The sequence below is a fragment of the Eriocheir sinensis genome, chromosome 33 (assembly GCF_024679095.1).
Source record: "Eriocheir sinensis breed Jianghai 21 chromosome 33, ASM2467909v1, whole genome shotgun sequence".
Lineage (NCBI taxonomy): Eukaryota > Metazoa > Arthropoda > Malacostraca > Decapoda > Varunidae > Eriocheir > Eriocheir sinensis.
In genome coordinates, this window is record NC_066541.1 from 2833011 (window position 1) to 2858068 (window position 25058).

The window sequence follows — 25058 nt, forward strand, 5'->3', positions numbered from 1 at the left end:
GGGGCTGACCCCCCTGTTTGGGAACCACTGCTCTAACACAACCAATTCCATCCCCAAAGTTAGGTAAAAAAAGCTTACATGGACACGTTACCTTTAAAAAAAACTTAGTTTTAAAAAGAATTAGGCACTTGCTTTACAAAACTTGTTCTGCCTCCTTGTCATTCATATCTTTGTAAGCTTTTTTTAAAACTTCCTTTGTTCTCTACTTGCATATCTTTAAATTCAAGAGAACTCGGATAAAGCAAATCAACAACTGTAGGGTTGTGGCTGTGTGACTACAGTTTACATAAGTTGTCAGGGGATAGTCCATCAAAAGTCCTTATTGGACAATTTTACAGTCCTGCCAACAGAACTGTTACTTGCCAGTATTTTCCTGTCATCTTTATAAGTGTAAGAAGATTATAAGGTTGTGTTATTTACAAAGTTGGTCATTCTTATTTATTTGGTTTGTTTGAGTTTGAAGCCATACATGTTCAGATATCACCCTTTTTCATTTTGTCTTGCATATAACTCCTTTGGAGGAAATGTTGACATTATTGATTTTATCTATAATTCTTGTATAAAATTAGTTACTTTAATTATTTACATGGGAACATTTAACTTAATTTAACCTGCCAGTTAGAGGCCATATTAGGATATGGACAAAAGTGCAACACCAGCAAAACAGTATATTCAACATTCAGTTCACTTTTGTGATTTGTAGTTTTTAAAACTGATTTCCAATGGATCATATTGGCTATACAGGCAGCGCCACATGTGGCCACTCAACTCTAAGCTGTCCTTTCCATAGAGTTCAAGTTATAGACTAGAGTGCGTCTGAGGCTGTCTCCGTGATACACGGCCATGGTGCGGCCATTGCTCCAAGCCGATGATTGCACACACCTCACTCCTACCCGATTTCAGTTTTTCTCCATGTCAGATAGTAGAGTCGGGAAATCGGGTAGGAGTAAAGTGTTTGCAGTCGTTGGCTTGGAGCGGTGGCGGTACCAAGGCCCTGTATCCTGGAGGCAGCCTTAGACGCACTCTAGTACAGAACTTGAATTCTATGGAAAGTACTGCTTTGACAGTTCACCGACTGGCCACGTGTGGCGCTGCCTGTATAGCCAATACGGTCCATTGACAAATATTTATAAAAATGTACATATATACATATGATAGTATATGCCAAGTGAGTACACACATCATTGTATCTTCACATTTTTCAAAGATGTATATATTATTTTTACACTTGCCCAAGCCGAGCAGAGTGCATCAAGAACTTTCTGCCTTAGCCCATGTGTTGCAGGCTTGTGTTGGAAAAATGCTATTTATTAAATTTTTGAAGTACTTGAGATGTATAAGTAATTATATAATTACTTAACCAAAGACTATTATGTGATGGTAAAGTATATTGGTGCGCACCCATTTTTCACTTCTTTGCTAAACATTCCATATCACCTCATAAAAATCACATTGCTTTTCATTATTTTAGCATATACTGGTTGTAAATTATTGTAGCCTAAATATACATGATAAAGATGCTGGACAGTTATGTTACTATATCTCATTTTTATTATTCCTGACAATACCAACTTAAATAGCATTAAATAAATAATGTACATTAATTTGGGGAGCATCACTTTATTACAGATTATACAAACAAAATGAGTACAACTTATGACTGGTTCTTCATCACCTGCTCTATGGGTGCATAGTCTTGCTTGAAGGCCAGCTCCTCTGTATAGGGACTGCCTTGCTGGCAGCTCTGGGTGCAGGAGTACACCAGCACTGTGCCCCAGTCAATGCTCTGACCTGCACTGTCCACCTTCAGATGCACTAGCAGCTGTGGCATCACCTGAACTCACAAGAACGACGACAGTTACAGGAAGAAGCAGAGACTGGCTAAGTTGTAGGCTAAGAAAATAGTGATTTAAATCAATTACAAATTGTTGGTTTGTATTCCATGATCGATCATAATGACCAAAGCCAGGTAGCTAAGACAATATAGCTCTGCTAGTTATCAGAAAGTGCTACTTCTTACCAAGAAGCCACCACAAGCTAGGAGTGAACACATATCCTCTTGGTTGCAAGGCAAGCACCAAATCGTTACCCATCCCCAATCCCTACCTGGAACTCAAATTGCCGAGGCGCTCCACAGCCTGGACAGTCTGGCACCTGTGTCACCTTGTTGTTGGAGGATACCCAGAGGGGCTCGTTGCCACGGTCATATCGTAAAACCTAATATAGGAAGACACAGAAGACTCCTTGAGGTTTCTTGGGCATTCAGCAAGTAGTATTTTGTCAGGTATTCCACATTATTATATCATGTTTTTGTTGTGTAACATGATTTTAGTCAATAACCATGTCAAATATGGGTACTTTCCATAATTACATGAACAAAATAAACATACCTGGTCTGGATAATTCTTAATTCTTGTCCTGAACTTCTGGAACTGCTGATCTGTTTCTTTAGCAGCCATATTAATCAGGTCATTTTCTGTGTCAGAGTCTGAAAGATAAATATTTCTCAGTAACATAAACAGGATTTAAAATGTACAACACAAAAATAATCATGGTGTGAAAAATTAAATGGGTATCACTGGACAGACTAAGAGCTAGAATACTGGATACAGGTAATTGACTTGCCCTAGAATGTAATGCGGCACCCCCCGACTCCAACCAAGGTCAAAGCTTACATGGTCCGAATGGTTGGGCTGACACAGCCACACATTAAACTAATTTTCTTATATCACGGATCTGCAACACTTACAGGAAACTTGGCAATACATTGATAGACCAAGTAACACACAGGAAATCGGTTTAAGTGTACTTAGCTGAAGTGGGTGAGTGGATCAAGGTAGAATGATGTGGCAGGCCAGCTGTGGTGAGTGATGATGTTTTCCCGGGAGGCCTGGCGGCCATGGAAAGCGTATATCTGCTTATGCTACGCTGAGCATTGCTATTTTATGTACATATGTACAAAGAAAAAATAATAGTCCAAGAAGTGGTGGTTGAAGGTGAGACGGTAACACCGCCCGTAACACCATCTGTAAGGTGTTGACGGGACAAAGTCTGAGTAGAGAAAGTTGGCTTTGTGTCTCAAGTATATGTGTTGTGAGTTACAGTAAAGCTTTGAAGCTTCAACACATGATGTCACTTATCTGACACGTCAGCCAATACACCAGCTTTGAATCGCTGGTATAAAAGTTAATTATCTCATTTATTGGTTCAACTGTCTTGGATTAGAATCATAATTGTCTTATTCAAATAATAGCCCATGTGCAAATTACCCAAGTGCAATTTTTCTCCCTATTGAAAGTATTAAACAGGAAGTAATTTTATACAGAAATTTCTGACATGGTACAGCAATGGGTACAGAGATATTGGAATATCAATTAATCAATGGGGGTATACGCTGGGGGGCATGTTGCCTCCCACATCCTACAACGCCAAGCCTGGGAGTCCCTCCAGACAAGTCTCAATGCAGGCCCCCTTCTCATCCTGAGTACCTCCTGGCAGGATCTATCAACTTTCTCAAGCCACAAACTCTGTAGACGTCCCCTTGGCCTCATCCACTCTTACAGAAACAACCCAATGAGCAAGGTCAGCTTCTGGGTAGCATGCCACATGCCCATATAACTGAAGTTGGCACTGATTGATTATGTAAGTAATATAAGTCGAATCAGTCTCAGGGAGCAGTCGCCGGTTTAACACAAAGTCATTCCACAATGTCTCATGATTTGCTTAGACACTAATTACCAAAGGCATCAATCTGCCTCTTCAAGTCACTATTTAGTGTCCATGTCTTACAACCATAGAGTAATATGGAAAACAAGCAACTTTAAGGGCCAGATCTTTGACCTTCTACACAAGTATCGACAATGCCTTATACTAATGCGAATCCATAACACCGTGGGCCAGGCCAATCCACTGTAAGACTTCCCGGCGAGACCCACTTTCTGTTCTGAACTACGCTACCAAGGTATGTGAAATTTTCCAAGATCTCAATGTTCTATGCTTTGCAACTGCCTCTCTGACCTTGTCAAGAGAGGGTGGGCTTTTGTTGATGGTGGATCAACATCTGCCACCTGCAACCCAACAACTAGGAGCTACCCATTCAAAGGGTTCGCCATGTATAACTGCCCAAAGACTCAGCCCAACAATACCCTCTACTCATCCATGTCTCTCATGAGGTAGGCATCTGTTGTTTGGACAGAACTCACCAGAGAGGGACGCTCAGAGCGAAGCTTCTTCAGGGCTCAGTAAACACACCAGAGTTCAATCGCATTTAATTGCCCCTCAATTTCCTCAGTGAGACCCAGGACATATTTTTCCTTGTCTCTCCTCAGGAAAGCTCTCATACATGACAGAGCCCTATATTGGCCTCAATCCCCAGCAAGTCTGGCAGTGCAACTCTCCTCAATATTCTCTAACGTCTCGGCCGAGGCAAATCCACTCCTAGATCTTGGGTACTCTCAAATGCACTCCTTTTGCAGCTTGAAGAGTTTCATGTTTTTAGGTATCCTACAGTTCTACAGGGTCCTCAAGGGTGTGAGCATATTGAATCAATTGGAGACTGTCACTGCATACTCCTGAGCACATGACAGGTATTTCAGCTTCTCGAGATTCTTCTTGACCTGACTTGATGTTCTTGACCTGACATGATGCTTGAGTGTTGCAACAACAAGCCTATGATCAGTTCCAAACTCAACACTCTGGAAAACCCTGCAGTTCTGAAGGATCCTCCAACAGGTACTTACGATGATGTGGCCAATATCCTGAGTTATCCCTCGGCACTACTATACCAAGTCCAGTGGTGCAGCTCTGATCTCTGGTACCAAGAACCTGCAATTTTCAACCTCCTGGATCTTGCAAAATTTAGGATGAGAGATCTGTTGTTGTTCCTGGCACCAGAACCATGGAGGCCAACACAGAGCTCATACCTAACCCTGCCAATGCCAGTAGCAGCATTGAAGATGCCCAATTTAATGAGTGTGTCCCAGGGGGAGGGGGGGGGCACTAGTCTAATACATAGTCAAGTTTGGAGCAAAACACCTCCTTCTCTTCAGCCTCACATATCTTGGTAGGAGCGTGCACTGCAACAAGAGACATGAAGCCCAGTGTGTGCTTCAGCCCCACTCGTCAGTATATACTCATCAACCAGAGTAACCTTCATCACAAATGGCTACAGTTGGCTGGAGATGCCTATAGCACCATTGCTCATGCCGGACCAGTAGTATGTTTACCCCCCACTACTGATCTCGCCACTGTCAGGCTTACTCGTCTCAGAGTCCCACCATGTCCACCCTCAGTTTTCTGAACTTATCTGATAGATAGGACAGTTGGTGATCCTCTGAGAGGCTCAGGACATTCCAGGAGCCCACATGCAGAGCCCTCCAAAGGTTCACCCCGGGCCTGGTTCTGCAGACAGGCATTACTTCTGTACCTCCCCAGCCACCCCCAAAACTAAGAGAGAGGCCAGGGGCCCCTTCCTCCCTCAAGAAACAGGGGCCTTGTAGGCTTTGCCCAGCACCTGTCACTGTCGGCAGGCTCACCCAATGTGGATGCATCAGGAAAGTCTGCCACAGATGGTTGGACCCCCCAGCAAAACCAGACTGGGGTCGAGGCTCGTGCCACGACCCCAACCTCTACTTCTTGATTTGATTTTGGCCTTGATGGGGGGTTTGGGAGGGGGGTACAAACTCCTCCCTAGCACAAGACAAAGAAATGAGAATGTGCTTCCATATGACATTGAAAACTGTATTTAAGGATTAAAAGTTAGTGGCAGCATGATAAATATGAATGTGATTAAATATGTTGTGGAATCAATGTCTCAGTTTTGATAGGGAAAAAAGGTATCTTTTATGTGTGTGTAAAAGAAAGGATGCAACAATAGGTTAGTACTGCAGCTTCATATTTACCATCATCATTTTGGTGAGTGACTTGGCCAGATCTCAGCAGCTCCTCATACTCCTTCATCACCTCAACCTCACTCTTTTCTCTCCCAGCCTCCAGCTCTTCTGGCTCCAACTCTATTTCATATTCAGGGAATAGGACCTTGGCAGTTAACTCAGAACAGGTTTTACTCACACCATCTGTAAATAAAGGAATCTTTACAAAAGCGAAGGTGTTAAGACCATTAAATGAAGATACAGTCATACCTCAGTTTATGAGTTTAATTTGTTCCAGAAATTTGCTTGCACACCAAAACACTCATAAACCAAGACGAATTTCCCCATTGCAATTAATGTAAATCCCATTAATGTGTCCCATATCTCAAAAAAATATTTAAATAAAAATCATTTTACATATTATTTTATACAGAATTAAAGTAATTTTACTAACAAATAGCAATGATAAATACAGTCACCTATCGATTAACACAGAGTTTAAATAACGCGTTTTTGATTTAACACGAGTTGATATTAAAGGAGATGAGTTTCATCGATGACGTCACCACGCGGAGACGCTGTCTCAGTCTGAAGCTAGCCGGCACTGTGAGTGGAACGTTTCTCTGGAATATGTACACTGCATTTTGACCTCTACTATGGCACCCAAGTGTCCTTCCACCTCCTGTCCACTTCCTCACAGGAGGTGGAAGGACGGGGTGAGGAGGGAGGAGGGAGGAGGGAGAGCGGGGTGAAAATGCGGCAGACGACGATGACGACCAGTGACGCATCAATAAAGTGATGGTGAGTGTGAGGACGTGTTTTTGTTGTGTCACTGACTTACAAATGTAATGTAGCAATTCTTTCTATAGAAAACTTTAACTTAAAGGAGTTATCTTTGTCACCAATAGCATGGGTAGTCAAAGGAAGAGGAAGGAGGCAAGTGAGGCGGAGTGGCGGAGGTGAAGGGAGCGGCTGGTGACGGAAGCGCGGGGTAAATGTAAGAAGTATGACAGAGAGAGAATGAAGATGATGCAGATATTTCTGAGAGATGGGACGTGAGGTGAATGGGAGGACTGGAAGGGAGTGGATGGTGCTGCTGCTGGGGCTGAGTGGAGAGACGAGTGGACAAGTGATTGAGGCAGTGAAAAAGTTCCTGGAGAGCATGTGGCATGCAAGATGCAGGGAATGATACCCTGCCCCGAGTAGAACATAGACTTTCCGCATGTTTTTGTTTTCTTTCACAGGAACTGCCAATACAAAGGCCTGGCTGGGGAGAAATCCCAAGCCACCTGTGACATCAAGATCAAGATCAAAATCGAGGAGGGACAGTGGCCGACGCAGGTGAACAAATTTAAATAAAATGAGAATGTGTGTTTTAATGATGTATTAATAATGTTTTTTTTTTTAAGGTTAGAGTAACAAAATCTCAAAAATAGGCAGACTTTCCCAGTGTCCAGGAACGTAACCCCCCCATTACCATTGTTTCCTATTGGGAAATTATATTTAAATAACGCGACATTTCCAGGAACGTAACCCTCGCGTTAATTGAGAGGTGACTAATATAAAACACAAATCAATGTGTTACAGTTGTTATGGAGACTCCCGTGACCGCTAACTACGCAGGAGGTGCAGATTTCGCACCGGGGTTTAGCAGCTGCAGTTTCCCTATTATCAAGGCACTGGAACTACGTTTGACCACCAACGAGAAGCTAAGCAAACGTATTGTCCAAGATGGAAGGTGAACGGGAGTCAGTAGAGTCCAGGAGGGCATGCAAGCCGCCGATGCTAGTGCTGAAAACACAAAGATCGCAAATCAAAACACAAATGCAATCGGACACGAGCGGATGCATGCTATATCTATGAGTTTACAAAGCGGACCGAGACTTGAGTCATCATCTGGCAGTCAAGAATCACCCTAGACCGAACAAGAATTTCCCTGAATCTTGCAAAATCTTTGCATTTCTGGTTCTGGCGTGTCAGATTTTCAAGAATTTCCCCCAATTCTTGGCAAGAATCGGGGGTCCCGTGCAAGCCGCGGCGGGACTGGGTACAGCCAGTCTATGCCTATGGTGATGACTATTTCCTGAGCTTCCTATGGGTAACCCTGCCAGGTGGAGGTGGATACAAAGTTCATGAGGTTACTGTTGTGTTACTGCTGCACCACAAACCATTTTAAAGCATCACTAGTAAGAACCTTCCAGTATGAAAATATCGTCGTCATCGTTAGAAACAAGAAAGTGAAACGATACCATTTGTCAATATTTTGGAGAGAAAAAGGACGTTTTAAGAAACTCCATCACATGCAGTAATGCTAAGTAGCTACTGAAATACTCCTAATGAACTGTAGATCTAGTAACTGTGACTAAATTAATGCGTATTGTTCTTGATGAGTGACAAAATGAGAAATAGTGTTGGTTCATCCACTCACATGGACAAGAAAGAGCACTCTGTCGGATCACGGGAGGGAGGTGAAAAAGTCTCAAGAATGGGGGGTTATTCAAGATATCGCCAGATGATGCCTTAGGGTTGCACACTTGCCACCCTTTTCTTAAAATAAGGAATGCCATTTGTTCCATATTTGGCTGTCTGAATAGATCAGCAGATATAATTCAGTATTTTAAAACTACTGAGCTCATTTTTCGGTGAACCACAAAACAAGTCCATAAAATTATGTTTGTCAAGGTTTGTCCTGATATATATGTGAAAATACATGTCTTAACGTTCCTCCCCCTTCCTCCTGCCTTCACCAGCAGAAGGCAGTGGCTGTCAGTCATGGCAAGCTAGAGAAATTTTTGGGTTGCCACCCATTCCTTAAAATATGCATTCGTTCTCTATTGAAGAATGGGATGTTGCGTTCCTTAATTTTTCAGCTCAAGGTGGCAACCCTAACTGAGACTCTATTCTAATTGTTTTCCGCTTTGAGCACTCTCGTTTTGCGGCGAACAAAGGGAACCCATGCTCACGTCTTCCACTTGTTCAGAGACACGCCACTCCTCGTCAAAAGACCAACTTGGTCGGCTAGGCTGATGTCAGCCGATAGTCGTTCTATCAGCATCCTCCCCTCCCCTTTAAGAACTGTCACCTCGGAGGGACGTACGCGCTTGACCCCAACAGCCTCCATGTAGCCAGTGTAACCACCCGGGGGGTGGGAAAAAAAGAGAGAGAGAGAGAGAGAGAGAGAGAGAGAGAGAGAGAGAGAGAGAGAGAGAGAGAGAGAGAGAGAGAGAGAGAGAGAGAGAGGAACAAACGGGATGCTTGTGTACCGAGTCACTGCTCGTAAACTAAGGCATTTTTTTTTTGTGGGATCTTTTTGCTCGTAAATCAAAACACTCGTAAACTATGGCACTCGTAAACCGAGGTTTGACTGTATTACTCAAACAATAATTATATATTATCATAATTATCCACCAATTTTGAGAAAATTTAGCACATAATCAGTACATTACCTGGGATTTTACACTCTGTTTTATGTCCCCCCTTCCAATCAAGGGCCTGGTGTTCCTTTGAACAATAGCGAGCAGCCTTGCAGCCTCCACACGTCTGGAAGGAAAATAACTGCAAAATTACCCAATATTAATCCTTGACCCAGACATGAAGGAAAAAATACAAGTATCAGTAGAAAAGAGTTTTAACCCTTTCATTGCTAAACGCTCGCAGCGGGCGGTAGCGCATTTGCTGGTGGTGCTAAACGCTCACTGCGAGCTCCAGCCGAACTCAAATCTCCCGCGTATGAGAGTGTCCAACACTATTTCTCACAGCACAGGATTGCCAATGAGTGGGTTCTCCACTGAATTTGGTGGAAAATCATATCAGCCCAGCGTGGAAAATCTACGGACAAGTAACTGGTGGATGTTCTTGTCCAATAAAGCGGCATTTTTGCATAGTTTCACCTATCACCTGACTGATTCTTTCACCAAATAGTTGTAAATATTGCAGTTGGCAATACAACCTTGCCAGAACCTTAAGGAGAGATGACTGAGATGTCCGCAGCTGCCTCAAAATGGCTGATCATCGTGCACGCACTGATGTAAGAGTTCACATTCAACACTCCCTGAACGTGCATGTACGTTCGCAGGAGAGGCATACATAACAGACTCCTATAGATCTGGGCCTCCTTGTTCCAATGGTGTTTTTGGTTTTTAGCTGTCATGAATAGTTTGTGAGATACAGGGGTTAAAAGAGACCCCCCATTGGGCTGCCTGACTGTGCCTGTGGAGATAGTTGCATCCCGCACCACGCGCAATGAAAGGGTTAAGGAACCAATCTGTGTCAGCGAGCCTTGATGCTTGCTAAGATACATTCCCATACAACTTGAGGCACCATGAACTGATCATGAGGAGGAGAAAGATGATGCAGTCACCCGTTAATCATAGAGATGAGACAATGCTCTTACACCCCAACTAAGCCAAGTAATGTCATAGGCCTTATTATTGAAGGCTGATTAAAGAATCCTCCAAGAGATTGGCAGCTGACTCCATACAGCCCTGCTAGTTACAAAAGAGCGGCACTATTTCATCAAAAGGCAGCCGTAAGCCGTAACCACACAGCCCCCCATTATTCTTGTATAAATTAAATCTGAGAGGTATTCAAGTAAATGTTCTTTTTTTATGCCTATGGCGCAGTAGGCTTTCTGGTAGGGTCTGATGATCGGACTCAGCCCGTTGTGACGCAGGCAAGTGTTTATAGTGCGCCATCTTGCATTGACTCATGCTGCCCCCCGGAGCTCATTTTTTATCCTAGAATCTAGCGTCCGGGTTGATGGGTGGTCTTCTGGACAGCATGTAGGTAATCTTAGGCTACTCGGCGGTGACTGAGAAATCCCAGTTTGTGGCACCGGGCAGGGCGCGAACCCGTGTCACCCTGGACACGGAGCCGTCACACTATCCACTCAGCCACCGCCTCCCCAAAATCAGTGTTCCTTACCTGAAGGGCATATTTTTCTAATTAAAGTACAGTAAACCCTCGATATAACGGACCCGCTTTTAACGGATTTTGGATATAACAGACAAGGTCAGAGGGTCAGAAATCCACAGGGACCGACTAAGAATAGTTTTGAACCACCCACCTCCGGTAACTACAACAGCTTCTGCTAGCCACCTGACCCTCCTCCCTTTATCTGCTGCCCCATCCTTCGATTACCGTAGTCTTTTCAGCTCACCTGATGAAATATTTCCCTCTTCGTGGTCTCCATTCAAATGAAGAACGTATTTATACCACAAGAAAGTCTTAAGCATCAATCCAGGACGAAAATGGAAAATAGCCAAGTGTTTGTGAGTGTCGATACTGACATAAATTAAGGGGGTCAAGGGGGTCTAACGGCCGTAGTATTAGACTTCCCCATTCCCTTTCTGTCCCCATCTCCATACGCAGGTCTGGGGTATGTATAAGCCGCCCCATCCCCTTCCCGTCCCTGTGACAAATATGTGGTCCAGACAAGACCAATCTGCATGTCATAATAATGTTGGCAGCACTTTCAAACCAATAATTACAGAAAACGAAATAAATAATGCATTTTTCACACACCATTGTATTCATATACATTATATATCATAAAACAAAACAATAGCGTAGTTGATCTACAGGTAAATAACAAGTAATGCGGGTAAGTTAATTTATGAGACAGGTTGATATCCATGACTAGTCACACACCTGGGGCAGCCACAGAGGGGTTGCCAGGTCATGTCATTTATGGCATTTTCATCTTAAATCAAGGTGGTCGCCAAGAAATGGCCTTTTTTATGGAATGTTAAGTATTGCCTTAATAATGCCATATTTAGTCATCAATCTGCCGTCTTTTGCCATTCTTGGGGACAATTATAAAGGAATCTTCAGGAATAACTGTATGTTTACAATCAAATGGAAACACCAGTCTTTACAAACTAAAAAGAATATATTAACTTCAGCAAAGTTTGTGATGTAGGGGTATACCGTACTATTAGTGGAAAAATATTATTGAAAAATCCACTTTAAATTTTGAAGGTAAGACTGTGGGCCAGAAACATCCCTCAGGGACTGGGCTATCTTCGACACACAGCTCAATTTTGAATGAGGCAACTAAGTACCTTTTTGGGGCCTTTCAACAAAAACCTTCATTTTGTATGAATCACCCCCCATAGCGAGGATGATTTGTGTATGCTATAAGGGGTGATTCGTACATGATACTTTCATCCCCCATAATTAATTTCAAATTATAATAAATGAGATATTTATGTCGTAAATTAAATGAACACATTATATGAAGTGTTCTATTAATGAAAAACAACAGTAAAATAATATGTTTTGAGGCATGACTGCCTTTTCTTGGCCATCCTTATTACATGTCATTTTCACCCCTGCAATACCAATCAAACATACTATATATAAGAAATCGCTGTGTAAAGTAAAGCAAACATGCATCTTATATTGTTCTATTATCCAAACAGTGCAAAAATATACCTAATTCTAACTATTTTCTAACACTGCCTCATTTCATGTTAAATGAGGACAGAGGATGACTTAGCTTAACTATGTTGCAAAGTTTATAAACTTCACAGCACATGTACAATACTACAAATATTCACTAAATATCATTACATGTATAGTATTACATTTCAATTGCATTCATAAAATATTTGTTTTCTCCTACCATTTCAACCATGTAACTAATTTTTGCCAATTATTATACACCTGATACTTATTTTTCTTCCTATTAAGTACATCTAAACTATTTTGCAGCTAGGGTTTCATCTTGTTTGTACGTAAAAATAAAATATGTAAGAAATTTGCGTATGCTAACCCCCCTCACTACATTGTACAGTAAGGCCCCTCGTACACGTGTTATCCTCCAACCAGTATCACAGCAACCAAGTTGGATAAAAGTTAAGTATATCGTCAAGTATCACGTAAATGTGCCTAATATTTCATATTCAATACCTAACCAACAGGATTACGCCCCATTCAATATGACAGAACACTGTGATATGAATGCCTAAAGTTACAGCGAGTGTCGCAAAAAAATAAAATCTTCCCTCCTATTCACAAGCGGTGTGCCACGGTAAACAAAAGCAGCCATCTTGTTCATCGTCATCATGTCCACTCACAGTGTTGCTAGTGCTGCACTGCTATAAGTTCTCTCTTTTTAACGGCAATTATAATGTCCACCCCCTTGTACGGTACAGGTAACTCTCGATTTACGCGAGTTTGGTTTACGCGTTTTTTAAATAACGTGGGGTCCAAAATCCAAATAAATGCTTAATTTTCACTTTTTTTTTTTCACTTATATGCGATATTTTATGGAGTGGCCACCAGATGTCTCACGCAACTGGACTCACACGGCGCCGCGGCCACACAGCTGAGCTCAGTTCTTCCCACGTGCCACTTAAACAATAATACAGTACCGGTACTAACGGTACAGGTAACTCTCGATTTACGCGAGTATTGTGTCCTTGAAGAGGTTGCGTAAATCAAAAACAATGTAAATCAAACAAGAGGTAGGTTTCTATCGAAAAATAAATATTCACTTCATTCAGTGGAGAGAGAGAGAGAGAGAGAGAGAGAGAGAGAGAGAATATCCATATCACCGAGATATCCACTCAGGCACTCAGTCTCAGCCTCACTCGTGTGAGAAAGAAATGAGGGACACCATGAGCGACTGGCTAGTATTGGTACCGGTTCCGAGCAGTCTGGTTCCAGTACCGTACCGTATAGCTGGTACTGTTAGTACCGGTACTGGTACCGGTACCATACCATATAGCTGGTACCGTTAGTACCTGTACTGGTACCGGTACCTGCCCACCCCTATTGCTGAGTAGCGTAGCAGTGTGGGTACTGTATTGTTGTTCAAGTGGCGTGCGGGAAGAACTGAGCTCAGCTGTGTGGCCGCGGCACCGTGTGAGTCCAGTTGCGTGAGACATCTGGTGGCCACTCCATAAAATATCGCGTATAAGTGAAAAAACATGTATATTAAACATTTATTTGGATTTTGGACCCCGCGTTATTTAAAAAATGCGTAAACCAAACTCGCGTAAATCGAGTTACCTGTACCAGCTATACGGAACGGTACCGGTATCAGACTGCTCGGAACCGGTACCAATACTAGCCAGTCGCTCATGGTGTCCCTATTTCTTCCTCACACGAGTGAGGCTGAGACTGAGTGGATATCTTGGTGATATGGATATTCTCTCTCTCTCTCTCTCTCTCTCTCTCTCTCTCTCTCTCTCTCTCTCTCTCTCTCTCTCTCTCTCTCTCTCTCTCTCCACTGAATGAAGTGAATATTTATTTTTCAATAGAAACCTACCTCTTGTTTGATCTACATTGTTTTTGATTTACACGACCTCTTCAAGGACACAATACTCGTGTAAATCGAGTTACCTGTATTCCCCCACATCACCCTAATATCAGTCATAAAAATATTCTGAGACTTTTCAATATATTTCCTTCTATAATAACAAATAGAACACTATTTATTCATGAAATATAGGAAGGGGAGGCCAAAGATGTCCTGCCTCTCACCCCGCAAAGTCAACACTTATTCGACCCCATCCGCTCTCTCTCGAGGTAGTGTTAATCAAATCCCAATCCCCCGGGGATGCTTAAAACTGCAGTTCACAGCCAAGGGAAAGGGAAGGGAAGAAAACGGGAATGGGGAGATTAATACTACGACCGTAAGCCCCCAGTTAGGTAGGTTAGGTTAGGTTAGGTTTGGTTAGTAAATTTATTTAACACGCAGTGTGGGGCACGGAAATACGCAGCATGGGACAGGACATGAGGCGGCGTGCATGGTCCAATTCGCAGGCCGGTGTTGCGAGAAATACCTCCTTGCAGTAATGTCACTCTGCTGTCCACCACGCATACACGCTGGGGGAATACACACCAGGAAAAGCATCAATTTGCCTGGTTTTGTTCAAGTTTGTCCACTTGTGATCTTGTGAGTGGTGAGTGAAATGTAGAAACTGTAAGCAAGTTGAGCATCTCTCTCTCTGCGAGTTATTTCGCGGCTGCAGCAGGTGTAAATCAGGCATTGAAAAGTCAATCATTTAATGATTTGTGACAGAAACAGTTAACAGATTATTTCATGACACCAAAACCTACCAAAAAAAAAAAGTTTTGTCTGCCAGTGTGGGATTGGCGCACTTGTAAAATTTTACCCATACCCGTCACAATATGGCCCTCACGCATGGCCCCACTGCCAACCTCGCAGCCTCAGTGACGCCAAGTGTGCTGTGCGGTTATATAGACAACGTGCACACAACATACACAATAAAAAAAATATATATAAATACCTACGTTTATGAGGTTCGTCGGTATTATTATTATTATTTTTTTTTTCGCTGCTTATGACAGACTTTCGGCATTAACGGACTACGGTCCTCCCCAATTAGTCCGTTATATCGAGGGTTTACTCTATTTAATTCTCTTAACAAAAGCATTGGCAAATATTGAGAAGTTTATGAAAACATTTAAAAGTATTGCCTTTACTAACAAGTTTTTTTATGGTCTACTTAAATTTATCATTTTTTCTATCTAGGAGGGAATTTCATAGGGGACATGTTAGGGGGGCCTAGAGGAAAAGACTCATTCCTAGAGGGGCATAGTAGTAAAAAGATTAACCCTTTCAGTACGGTGACGCCAACGTCGGCGTCACCGCATGGAAAGGGTTAACCCTCTTCTAAACCTCTTAATCCTCTTCCATTTCCTCGTAATCCTATTCTAAACCTCTGAAGAGGAAATGGAATAGGATTAAGAGTTTTAGAAGAAGATTAATCCTCTTCCATTTCCTCTTAACCCTTTCCATACTGTGACGCCGACGTCTGCGTCACCATATTGAAAGGGTTAAGTACCACTGCTTTAAAAATTAAATTGGTACTCTTCACTTTACTGTTAAAACTCATCTGTTCACCTTTGATTTGAATTGAAAGTTCAGATTAATCAAAGCTGGAAGCTCAATAAAAAAGATTTGACAAAAAAAATCAATGGTTGACTCGTAAATTTATCACAATTTTATTACTTCCTAATACTAGTTTTCATGGCTTCATGAATGCTTTCATGTGTTAGCCTTGTATCACTTCCAGCTGTCCATTCTGCTAGATCCTTGGCAAAATGTTCTGGTAGAGGATCTATAAGTCATTCTGTACAATCTCATCATCAGTATTGTGACAAAAAATCTCACCTTTGGTCCAAGGGCACCACAGACACGGCATAGATAGTTGAAATTCCCTGCGCCAGGACTCTCTGCTCCAGTTTCCACCTCCTGGAAAGAAAGTTGGTATCTTTATCTCTGTTTTTCTAATTATAGTAAGAAAGTTGGTATCTCTATCTCTATTTTTCTGATTATAGTAAGAAAGTTGGTATCTTTATCTCTATTTTTCTAATTACACTCGGCCCTCGATTTAACGGATTAAAAGGGGGGAAGGGTGGTCTGATGCTTGAAAAAGTCCGTTGCTTGAAAATACTTACATACGATAAATACCAGTATACAAAAAATTACTTTAAAAATTATCTTTACTATTTTTCATGTGTTTTCTTGCGACTACTTTTTCATTTTCTCTAGAGGACGCATCGACACAATAACTCGCTGCATACTGCTGCAGCTTCTCTTTACTCTTACGAATATCGGAAACTGTTTGTTTCTTAATACCGTACTCATCACACAAGCTTGCTACACTCAACCCACGTTCTGGTTTCTTTATCAAATCAAGTTTCTGCATCACAGGTAGATTCACACGTTTACGATTTTCTTGTTTGGGAGGCATCTTGGAACAAAACAAACACCAGAATCAAAGCAGCAATGGACAATATAGTACGTTCCTCGAGAGACAAGCGTGGACTAAGGTGTGGGTGGCGTGTTAACATGGTGCAATCTGTGTAGAGTTAAGTATTTGAGTCTAAATAACCAAGAAGGACCTAAGAAGCAATTCAAAGCGGTACAGATCAAAAGAAGAAAAAGAAGAACACCAGTCTTCCTCTTCTTCAGCCATTGGTGGACCTGACGGCTGACGGCTATAGTGAACTCTACAACATATATTCCATCCCCGCTGTAGCATATCGCTTTTAAGGAAGGATTTTGCTTTATTGACTCATAAACTCTTATTTCCTTATCGGGAAACATTACATATAAAGCATTTCATTGAAAATTAAAGAAAGGATGCAAGAGTTACACCTCCTCTGAGGCTGGCGTATCTTACAACTGAGTTACATCCTTTTTCTGTTTTCTGAATCCTGATGGAAGTGTGGAGGGATGTATCTCGGAGTTACATCGATGTAAGTGCTTTCTGAATCTGTCCCCCAAGGAGCGACTGCACCATGTTAACACATATTATGTCATCCTCTATACCTGCCTCCCTTTAAGCTCAGAACAATTTTTTATTTTTTTTTATGATATATGTAGTAGTATACATAATATTATTTTGAATTTTATTTTAATAGGATTTCATGTGTTTATTGTTATTTTACGGTTTTGACATTTCTAAAGGTAAGGAGGAAATTTCCATGTTATTTTCTTTATGTGGAGATATTTTTGGGTTCATTAGGCCAAAAATTTTGTTTTCCATTTTTCGTGACCAGGGGGAGTACACACAATGTAACATAAGTAACCACAAATAGGTTAAGTGAGAATTAATCATAATCACTGGTAAACTATGGAACCTTTGTTTGTATCACCTCCATTCTATGATTCTGACATGAACACTTTCAAGAATATCTAGACACTGACTGGCATTCTCTTTTGGCTTGCTTGCAGGAGTTGAACTATAGTGGCATATTTTGCCCTTGATATGACTCTTCTAAAAAAATAAAAAATAAAAAAATAAAAAAAATAAAAATAAAAAAAATTCACAACAGTCCCAATTCAATAAATCCCACTGAAATAACATCTCCATTTAGCATGAATGTCTTCACTGCTTATCTTGCATTAAAAAGGTCTACTGTATATATGTGACCTTTGTCTCCACTATTCTGACTTCATGCTGTGCTTTTGTTTACTCACCTTGGAAGGTTCATGGGGGTAGAATTCATTTTCCCTTGGCAACTGTGAGCGAAATACACGAATGTTGGAGGCATCATTGTCCCGGCAACAGTCAGGGTCACGGCACACGAACACAAACATCGTTCTGAAAATATACAATGTATATAATATCTATCTATCTATCTATCTAATAATCTATCTATCTAGTACAGGTAACTCTCGATTTACGCAAGTTTGGTTTACGTGTTTTTGAAATAACGCGGGGTCCAAAATCCAAATAAATGTTTAATTTACACGTTTTTTTCACTTATACGCAATATTTTATGGAGTGGCCACCAGATGTCTCATGCAACTGGACTCACACGGCGCCACGGCCACACAGCTGAACTCAGTTCTTCCCACGCGCCACTTGAACAACAATACAGGTAACTCTCGGTTTACGCGAGTTTGGTTTACGCGTTTTTTAAATAATGCAGGGTCCAAAATCCAAATAAATGTTTAATTTACACGTTTTTTCACTTATTCGCGATATTTTATGGAGTGGCCACCAGATGTCTCACACAACTGGACTCACACAGCGCTGCGGCCACACAGCTGAGCTCAGTTCTTCCCGCACACCACTTGAACAACAATACTAAATAAGGCTAACTCTCGGAGCAAAGGTCCTGTCTCTGAGCGGTCAGGCGAGTGTCTCTGTGTGTGCAGCACGGCAAGGCAAGCGCGCGTCCCTTGTCTCACTTCCACTCCATAGATGAGTTGCCAATTCAACGCAGGGATTCCCTCAAGTTCCCGACTTATCCCTGGGCTACCACCCCCCACACGTACACAAAACACCAACCACACCACATCACAGCCCATAGCCTATTCAAGCTATCTCCTCGCAACCAATCTCCAGATGCACAACAGACTGGGCCTGCAAACTGTTGGCCGTATGATTCGCTGCCGGCACCGTGCCTCGTGGCTGCCTCTCTTCACCCTCGCGAGGGCCAGGTGGCCCTCCTCAAACCAGCGGCCCTCCTCGCCATCACCAGTGGGCTTTCCAAAGACATCAATGATGTCACAATATATATAGGGGTTAGCGTGACAGTGCCGCCTCTCATTATCCATTAATGCAAATAATACCAACATAAAAGGTTGAGTATAATAAAAGATTACATTACTTGTGCAAGAACAAATGAAAACAATAAATGCAGTTTCTTTTTGACTAACCTGTGAAAACAGTTTTCTTTGTCATGGAATGGAGCATAAACTTGGCAGAGGAAGATGAGTGGCTTCTTACAGTGGTGGCAGGAGAGCTCCTCAGGGCTCGGGAGACCCTTAAGGGCAAGCCAGGATGGGCGCCCTCCAACCTATTGCAGAGAAAGGGTACATTTAGAATAAAATTTTGGGACTTCTCACTTCTGAGCACAACCACTATGTTGGATCAATGTTTTCTCTAATCCTAATCATTCATTAAGAAATACTTTTCTTATAACCATCCCAGCTCAAACATAAATGCTGCACAGATTTGCCATAGATTCATGCAGATCATTTCTAGATCTGTAAAGTGAATAGCTACAGTGGCACATAGGGAACCCCCATTGTGTGACCAGTCTTTATTCAACATTATGCAACAAGGTTACCTACCCCTTCAAGTTGTTTCAATATCCAATGCCCACAATTCTGAAATTTTATTCCCAAATTCTGCACAAGCTATTTAATTACAAACTCATACCAGACATCCATTTACCTGCAAGCTAGTGCTGCTACTACAGAGTCAAGTGGAAGGTTCTGTCTCACACTAATGCTCTCTAATCTGCCGATTTAGTCACAAGAACCATTATTACTATTGGTATCAGAGTGGTCATCATATTCATAGCAACAAATAACTAATGATAAAGTTGTGATTGAAAATCTGGAAATTTTTAAAAAATCGTTGAAGACATTAATGATTTGTAATCGTTGAAGACATTAATAATTTGTAGAACCTAGTGAAGGAGTTTAAAATGCTTAAAATAAAGCAATCTCAGTTAAACTCCAAAATTTTCCCTGTTTCAAAATGGCAGAACAAGGCACCCCACTGGGCTCAGACCCTGCCACAGATATGGACTGAACAACATCTTTGTCCAGTGGAACAGTCTAGAGACTCTAGACAAAGATGTTGTTCAATCCAGAAACAAAAAAAAGAGTTTAAAGTGAAGTTTGACCAATGGACCGTATTGGCTATACAGGCAGCGCCACACGTGGCCACTCAGTGAACTGTCAAAGCAGTACTTTCCATAGAACTCAAGTTATGTATTAGAGTGCGTCCAAGGCTGCCTCCAGGATACAAGGCCTTGGTGCCGCCACCGCTCCAAGCCAACGACTGCACACACTTTACTCCTACCCGATTTCCTGACTCTACTATTTGACATAGAGAAAAACTGAAATCCGGTAGGAGTGAAGCGTGTGCAATCATCGGCTTGGGGCAACAGAGGCATCATGGCCGTGTATCCCTGAGACAGCCTCGGACACACTCTAGTCTATAACTTGAACTCTATGGAAAATTCAGCTTGGACTTGAGTGGCCACATGTGGTGCTGCCTGTATAGCCAATACGGTCCATTGAGACTCAGAGACAGGACCACATGAGCGTAGCTCGCTTCCAGTATATCAAAACTAGGGAAATACAACTAGGTAAATACCCCCCCACCACCCTATTTTAAGAAATTATTTGAAAAATATAAAAAAATTAGTTAAATGCTTTGGCATCTGTGCATAAGCTATCAAATGGCAGCTTTATTTTTTTTTATGCAAATCTAAATGTCCCAATGTTTAAAGTTTAAATGCCAAATAAGTGGGTGTAGTGAGCCAGTTCCAGTGCGGGTGGCAGGAATCATTTTGTTATGTTATTTTCAATGAATATGATAAAATAATGACATACCAGTGCATTCACGTGGATCTGACAACCTCTCCATGACCCACTGAGGCTTTCCTGCCTCCCACTCAAATGAACTGGTGCCTGAGGGAAGACTACTTTGTATACCACACTGCAATATTCCTTCATGAGCTCTTGCTAAGACATAAAAACATTTACTATCGCCCTGAAGCTTTTCACTGACATCATGTCAAAGCGGAAACGGCATGTAGAGAAGAACCACCATATGGCAGCTTATGCAAGGGAAAACGCAAAGAACAGCTAAGCGCCAACACTTTCAAGTTCAAGATGAAGTGTCTCGCCACCACAAGATCCCTCACCACCACTACAACCACCAAACCAATCACTGGATTTGATAGTATGGTTGAAATGTGTGAAAGTCAAGTATGCAGAATACTTTAGAGTGAAATTTACCACCCAGGTGACAGTGACAGAACACAATTTTGGCCATGACAAATGTCATCTACTTACAAACATGTTCAGAACAAATATCAATATAGAAAAGAGTTGAAACGAAGAGAGCAAAGAACTATAACTCCAACCAAAGGCAAAAAGAGAAGAAGAGTAGATGACACTGTAAGCAATGAGTATAAACCAGGTGAGTTTAGAAGATGAAACCTGGCAACAATGAATGACTTGATGATACCCTCGCCTTAGAGCAATTAATACCTTTGAAAGGGGGATCCACGAGTCATATCATTAGATAATTGCATTGATATGTGATCAATGAACCCTAAGGAATCATACCATAACAGGTCTGGAACATTATATCTGTATTTGATTGTGCTATGATACAAAAATGGAAAAAAAATCTTTAATTGCCATATTCTCAAAACTAGGGGTAACAATACATAAAATACATCTCCTCCTTTAGTTTTTGCATGATTGCCATAAAACTTTTGGGTTAAGAATTAAACACGTTATGGAACAAAGTTAGTAAAAAAATTACCAATATCATTTAATTTTGCACAATACATTAATAATAAAGTCCGAACTGCAATTTTTCTCATAATTTTTTTTTTTGTGACTAAATGAAGAAGTTTTAACATTTTTTTTTACTTCATTAGGAAGGTTATAAAGTATTTTGTGTGCAAAAGACAAAAAAAAGTGCAGAAATGATGGAGGAGATAGACTTCCAAATTTAAAAACAAAAAAATCACACGAGAAAAAATTGAACAATTCATTTTATTTTAAGGTAAGACGATCAAGGCAATATTCTTCATAATATATATTGAAATCAAGACCCTCAGGCTATTTATAAAAAGAGGCAGATCCTTCCCTTGACCCAACAGATAGTAACCTATCGCCGCTGAAGATAGAAACCTATCATGATTAAAACAGCAACCTAACACCGTTAAGGACTGAAACTCATTATTCCTAAAATAATAACCTATCGCTGCTTGGAACAGAAACCTATCCTTGCTAAAATAATAACCAATCAAAACTTAATTGGTAAAATTTCAGAAAAAACTATTATGTATGGGAACAGTTATTAGACATGATTAGCACTTTAGAATCTATCAGAAAAAAATATTTTACTTAATGCTGCCATTAATTTTTTTTCTTCTTCCATTTGGTAGTTTTTCAGTTCATTTTAGTGTTTCGTGGCGGGGGCTGAATGGATAGCGTGATGGCGCCGCGTTCAGGACGACGCGAGTTCAATTCCCGCCCGGTGCCACCAAGCTGGGATTTTTCAGCCGCCGCCGAGTGGCTTAAAACTACCCACATGCTGTCCAGAAGACCACCTATCAACCCGGACTCTAGATTCTAGGATTAAAGATGAGCTCCGGGAGGGCAGTATGAGCCAATGCAAGATGGCGCCACTATAAACACTCGCCTGCACCAGAACGGGCTGGGCCAACCATCAGGCCCCACCGGGAAGAAGCCTTAGATCGATCATCAGGATCCACCGGGAAGAAGCTTAACGGCGCAATAGGCCACGACGTAAAAAATAAATAAATAAATAAAAAAAAAATTGTTGTGCAATTAAATAATAACAAGTTAATATGCAGGAGGAGTAGGTGTGGTCTGTGAAGCACAAGGGACATATATTCAATACTGTTTATACCTCAGTATATTCAGGTTAATCTATTGAGTATCAGAAATGGTCTAAAAAATATGTTCAAATTGGAATAATAATATACGTAATTCGAAACGCAATCAGCCACACCTCCCCGCATCACGGCTCATCACACACTGAAGGCGACTCAACTGAGTAGTATGCTCTCATTCCTGTTGTGCCAGTTATGTGGGTCAGAAATCAGCAAACATAAGAGGCTGAGTACGACAATCTGGCAGCATTGGTGGCCAAGTGGTTGTCACCGCCAATCACAAACACTGACTCATTGTTTCGGCCAATGAGATACATATCTAGACTCAAAGCCAATCATATAGCTCCTTTTTCACTTGCTACGGGAAGCAGGGAGCATTTGAAGTTTGAACTCAGTCTGTGCCGAGACATGGAGCGTGAAGCACGTTTTTTCTGACTGACTTACACAGAAGTAGGTAAATATTGCGTTAAATTTAGTGTCATGTTCTTTTGTATACACAGATTATGTTTTCATGGGAAGAATATGATTGTTTATTTTGTGGAGAATTTATTTCTGAGCAAACCAGTATGTACCAGTACAGGTCAAAAGAAGGTAGGGTGGCAGCAGGAGCATAAGGTTTGATATCGGTAAGTGTATTTTTGAAATAGTTTATAATTATTGTCGTACTTACAGGGGGTGGGGGGGGTTGAGGGGGGCAAAGTGCCCCCATTAGGTTATATTAGATTAGGGGGGTGGGGGTGGTCAAGAGGGGGCAAAGCCCCCCCCCCGTTAGCAGTTATGTTATGTAAGGTTGGGGGGGTCGAGGGGGGGGTGAAGCCCCCCCATTAGCGGTTGGGTTACGTTAGGTTAGGTTAGGGGTGGTGGGGGGTCAAGGGGGACCAAAGACCCCCCCCCCCCCATTAGCAGTTAGGTTAGGTTATAAGTCAAGTTTGGTTTACTTTAAAAATAACTCATGACTTGAGAGAGAGAGAGAACGGGAGAAAACGGGTGTGGACAGAAGGTCGGGGCTGAGTGTGCCACGGAGAGCTCTAGTATTCCTGACATAAGTAACCCCCAAAAGTAGTTTTTTTGCTGGTTTGTGCAGATAAAACTTTCTCTACTAAAAAGGTAGTCATATTTTGCCCTTGAAACATAATCTATGTCTTGAAAATAATACGCCTACTCCTGCTGCATTTTTCCCTAATAACCATGAGTATGACAAGTGGGTCGAGATTAAGAATAATAATGTGCCTTCCTCAATCCCCCAGTGTAACTTATAGACAGGCCTATATGTAACCAAACGGGGAGCTCTGCCCCCCTCCTGACCTACCTGTTTACATATCTTGTCACAATAGGCATTGAGCTAATCAAGGTTTGTATTCATTTGCACAACATATGAGGACTCTACACACTCAAATGTACAAAAATAAACATCATATGAAAGAAAAATATTGGAAGCAGCAAGTGTTGATAAATGTCCAGAGAGTTGCCCATCTCACTGTGGTACTTCTCACCCTAACCATGGGTTAGATCTCATAATTCTATGCATTTTAAACCCCATATATATGCCTCGCAAATTGATAGAATCGCTGCTAGCGATTTTTGAAAAGTTAGTGAGTTTTTTTGCGGCTGCCTCGGGGCGTCAAGGGGGGGACTGGGATACTTTGTTCCCCCCCCCGTGGTGTCCACCACTGAAGCGACTGGGATGTGATTTTGATGTAACATAACGATCAAGAGGTTAGAAAGGATACAAATCCAAATCAACGTTCCGGGGTAAACCCACCCTCCCAGTGAACCCAGCAGCCCCTGGACACCCCGCGGCCTGCCCTCACCGCCACCCTCACCGGCTGGGTACAGCTTTACCTTGCTTGGGAAGAATTTGGACTGCAGTTTCCATGTCGGAGCTTTCTCTATGAAACCTAATTCGACTACTAAATCTTCGTTTTCAGTGGCCATCGTTGCACTTCTTCTTCGTGGGCTTCCTCCCTTTAACACTCAACACGTGGGTTTGTTTTTATTTAGCACGAGGAAAACGTATCGTACTGTGCGCGTGCAGACGTCTAGACTAGAGATTTCTCGAGAGTCCGAGAGAGAGAGAGAGAGAGAAATTCCTTGGTACAATACAAGGAGATTGAGTAAAGAATCTAGAATACTTTTTGTGTCAACAATTAAGTTTGTTGCAACATGAATGAGTTCCTCAGCAGTGTTGCGTTAATGAATGTCATGTTTCTATAATAATTATAAGTAGCGGGGTATTTGTACCCTCTTCTTTTCCTACACTTAATTACAAAACGTATATGAGTGCCTGACTGCGACAAGGGG

The 25058-nt window shown here is 41.7% G+C and overlaps 1 protein-coding gene across 2 annotated transcripts; it reads right to left on the reverse strand.

Moving 5' to 3' along the window:
• Window positions 1-424: 424 nt before the first annotated feature.
• On the reverse strand, window positions 425-24807 carry LOC127006539 (programmed cell death protein 2-like). 2 transcript variants are annotated; one of them, XM_050876505.1, is made up of 9 exons: window positions 24600-24807; window positions 19021-19160; window positions 17833-17956; window positions 16018-16098; window positions 9317-9410; window positions 5901-6074; window positions 2391-2488; window positions 2107-2217; window positions 425-1834 (listed from the first exon to the last, which is right to left on the reverse strand). In XM_050876505.1, exons 1-9 carry the CDS (start codon window positions 24690-24692, stop codon window positions 1655-1657), a joined length of 1095 nt encoding a protein of 364 aa, XP_050732462.1. In that variant the 5' UTR covers window positions 24693-24807; the 3' UTR covers window positions 425-1654. The 2 variants fall into 2 exon arrangements, with proteins under 2 accessions (XP_050732462.1, XP_050732463.1); XM_050876506.1 differs by lacking the exon at window positions 24600-24807 and adding an exon at window positions 19541-19592.
• Between the last annotated feature and the right edge of the window lie 251 nt (window positions 24808-25058).

Coding starts and splice junctions, on each gene's coding strand:
- LOC127006539 (XM_050876505.1), bottom strand. CDS start 24,692: ATGGCCACTGAAAACGAAGATTTAGTAGTCGAATTAGGTTTCATAGAG. Junction 2,218..2,390: donor TTAAGAATTATCCAGACCAG/GTATGTTTATTT, acceptor TTCCTATATTAG/GTTTTACGATATGACCGTGG. Junction 1,835..2,106: donor CTCGGCAATTTGAGTTCCAG/GTAGGGATTGGG, acceptor TTGTGAGTTCAG/GTGATGCCACAGCTGCTAGT.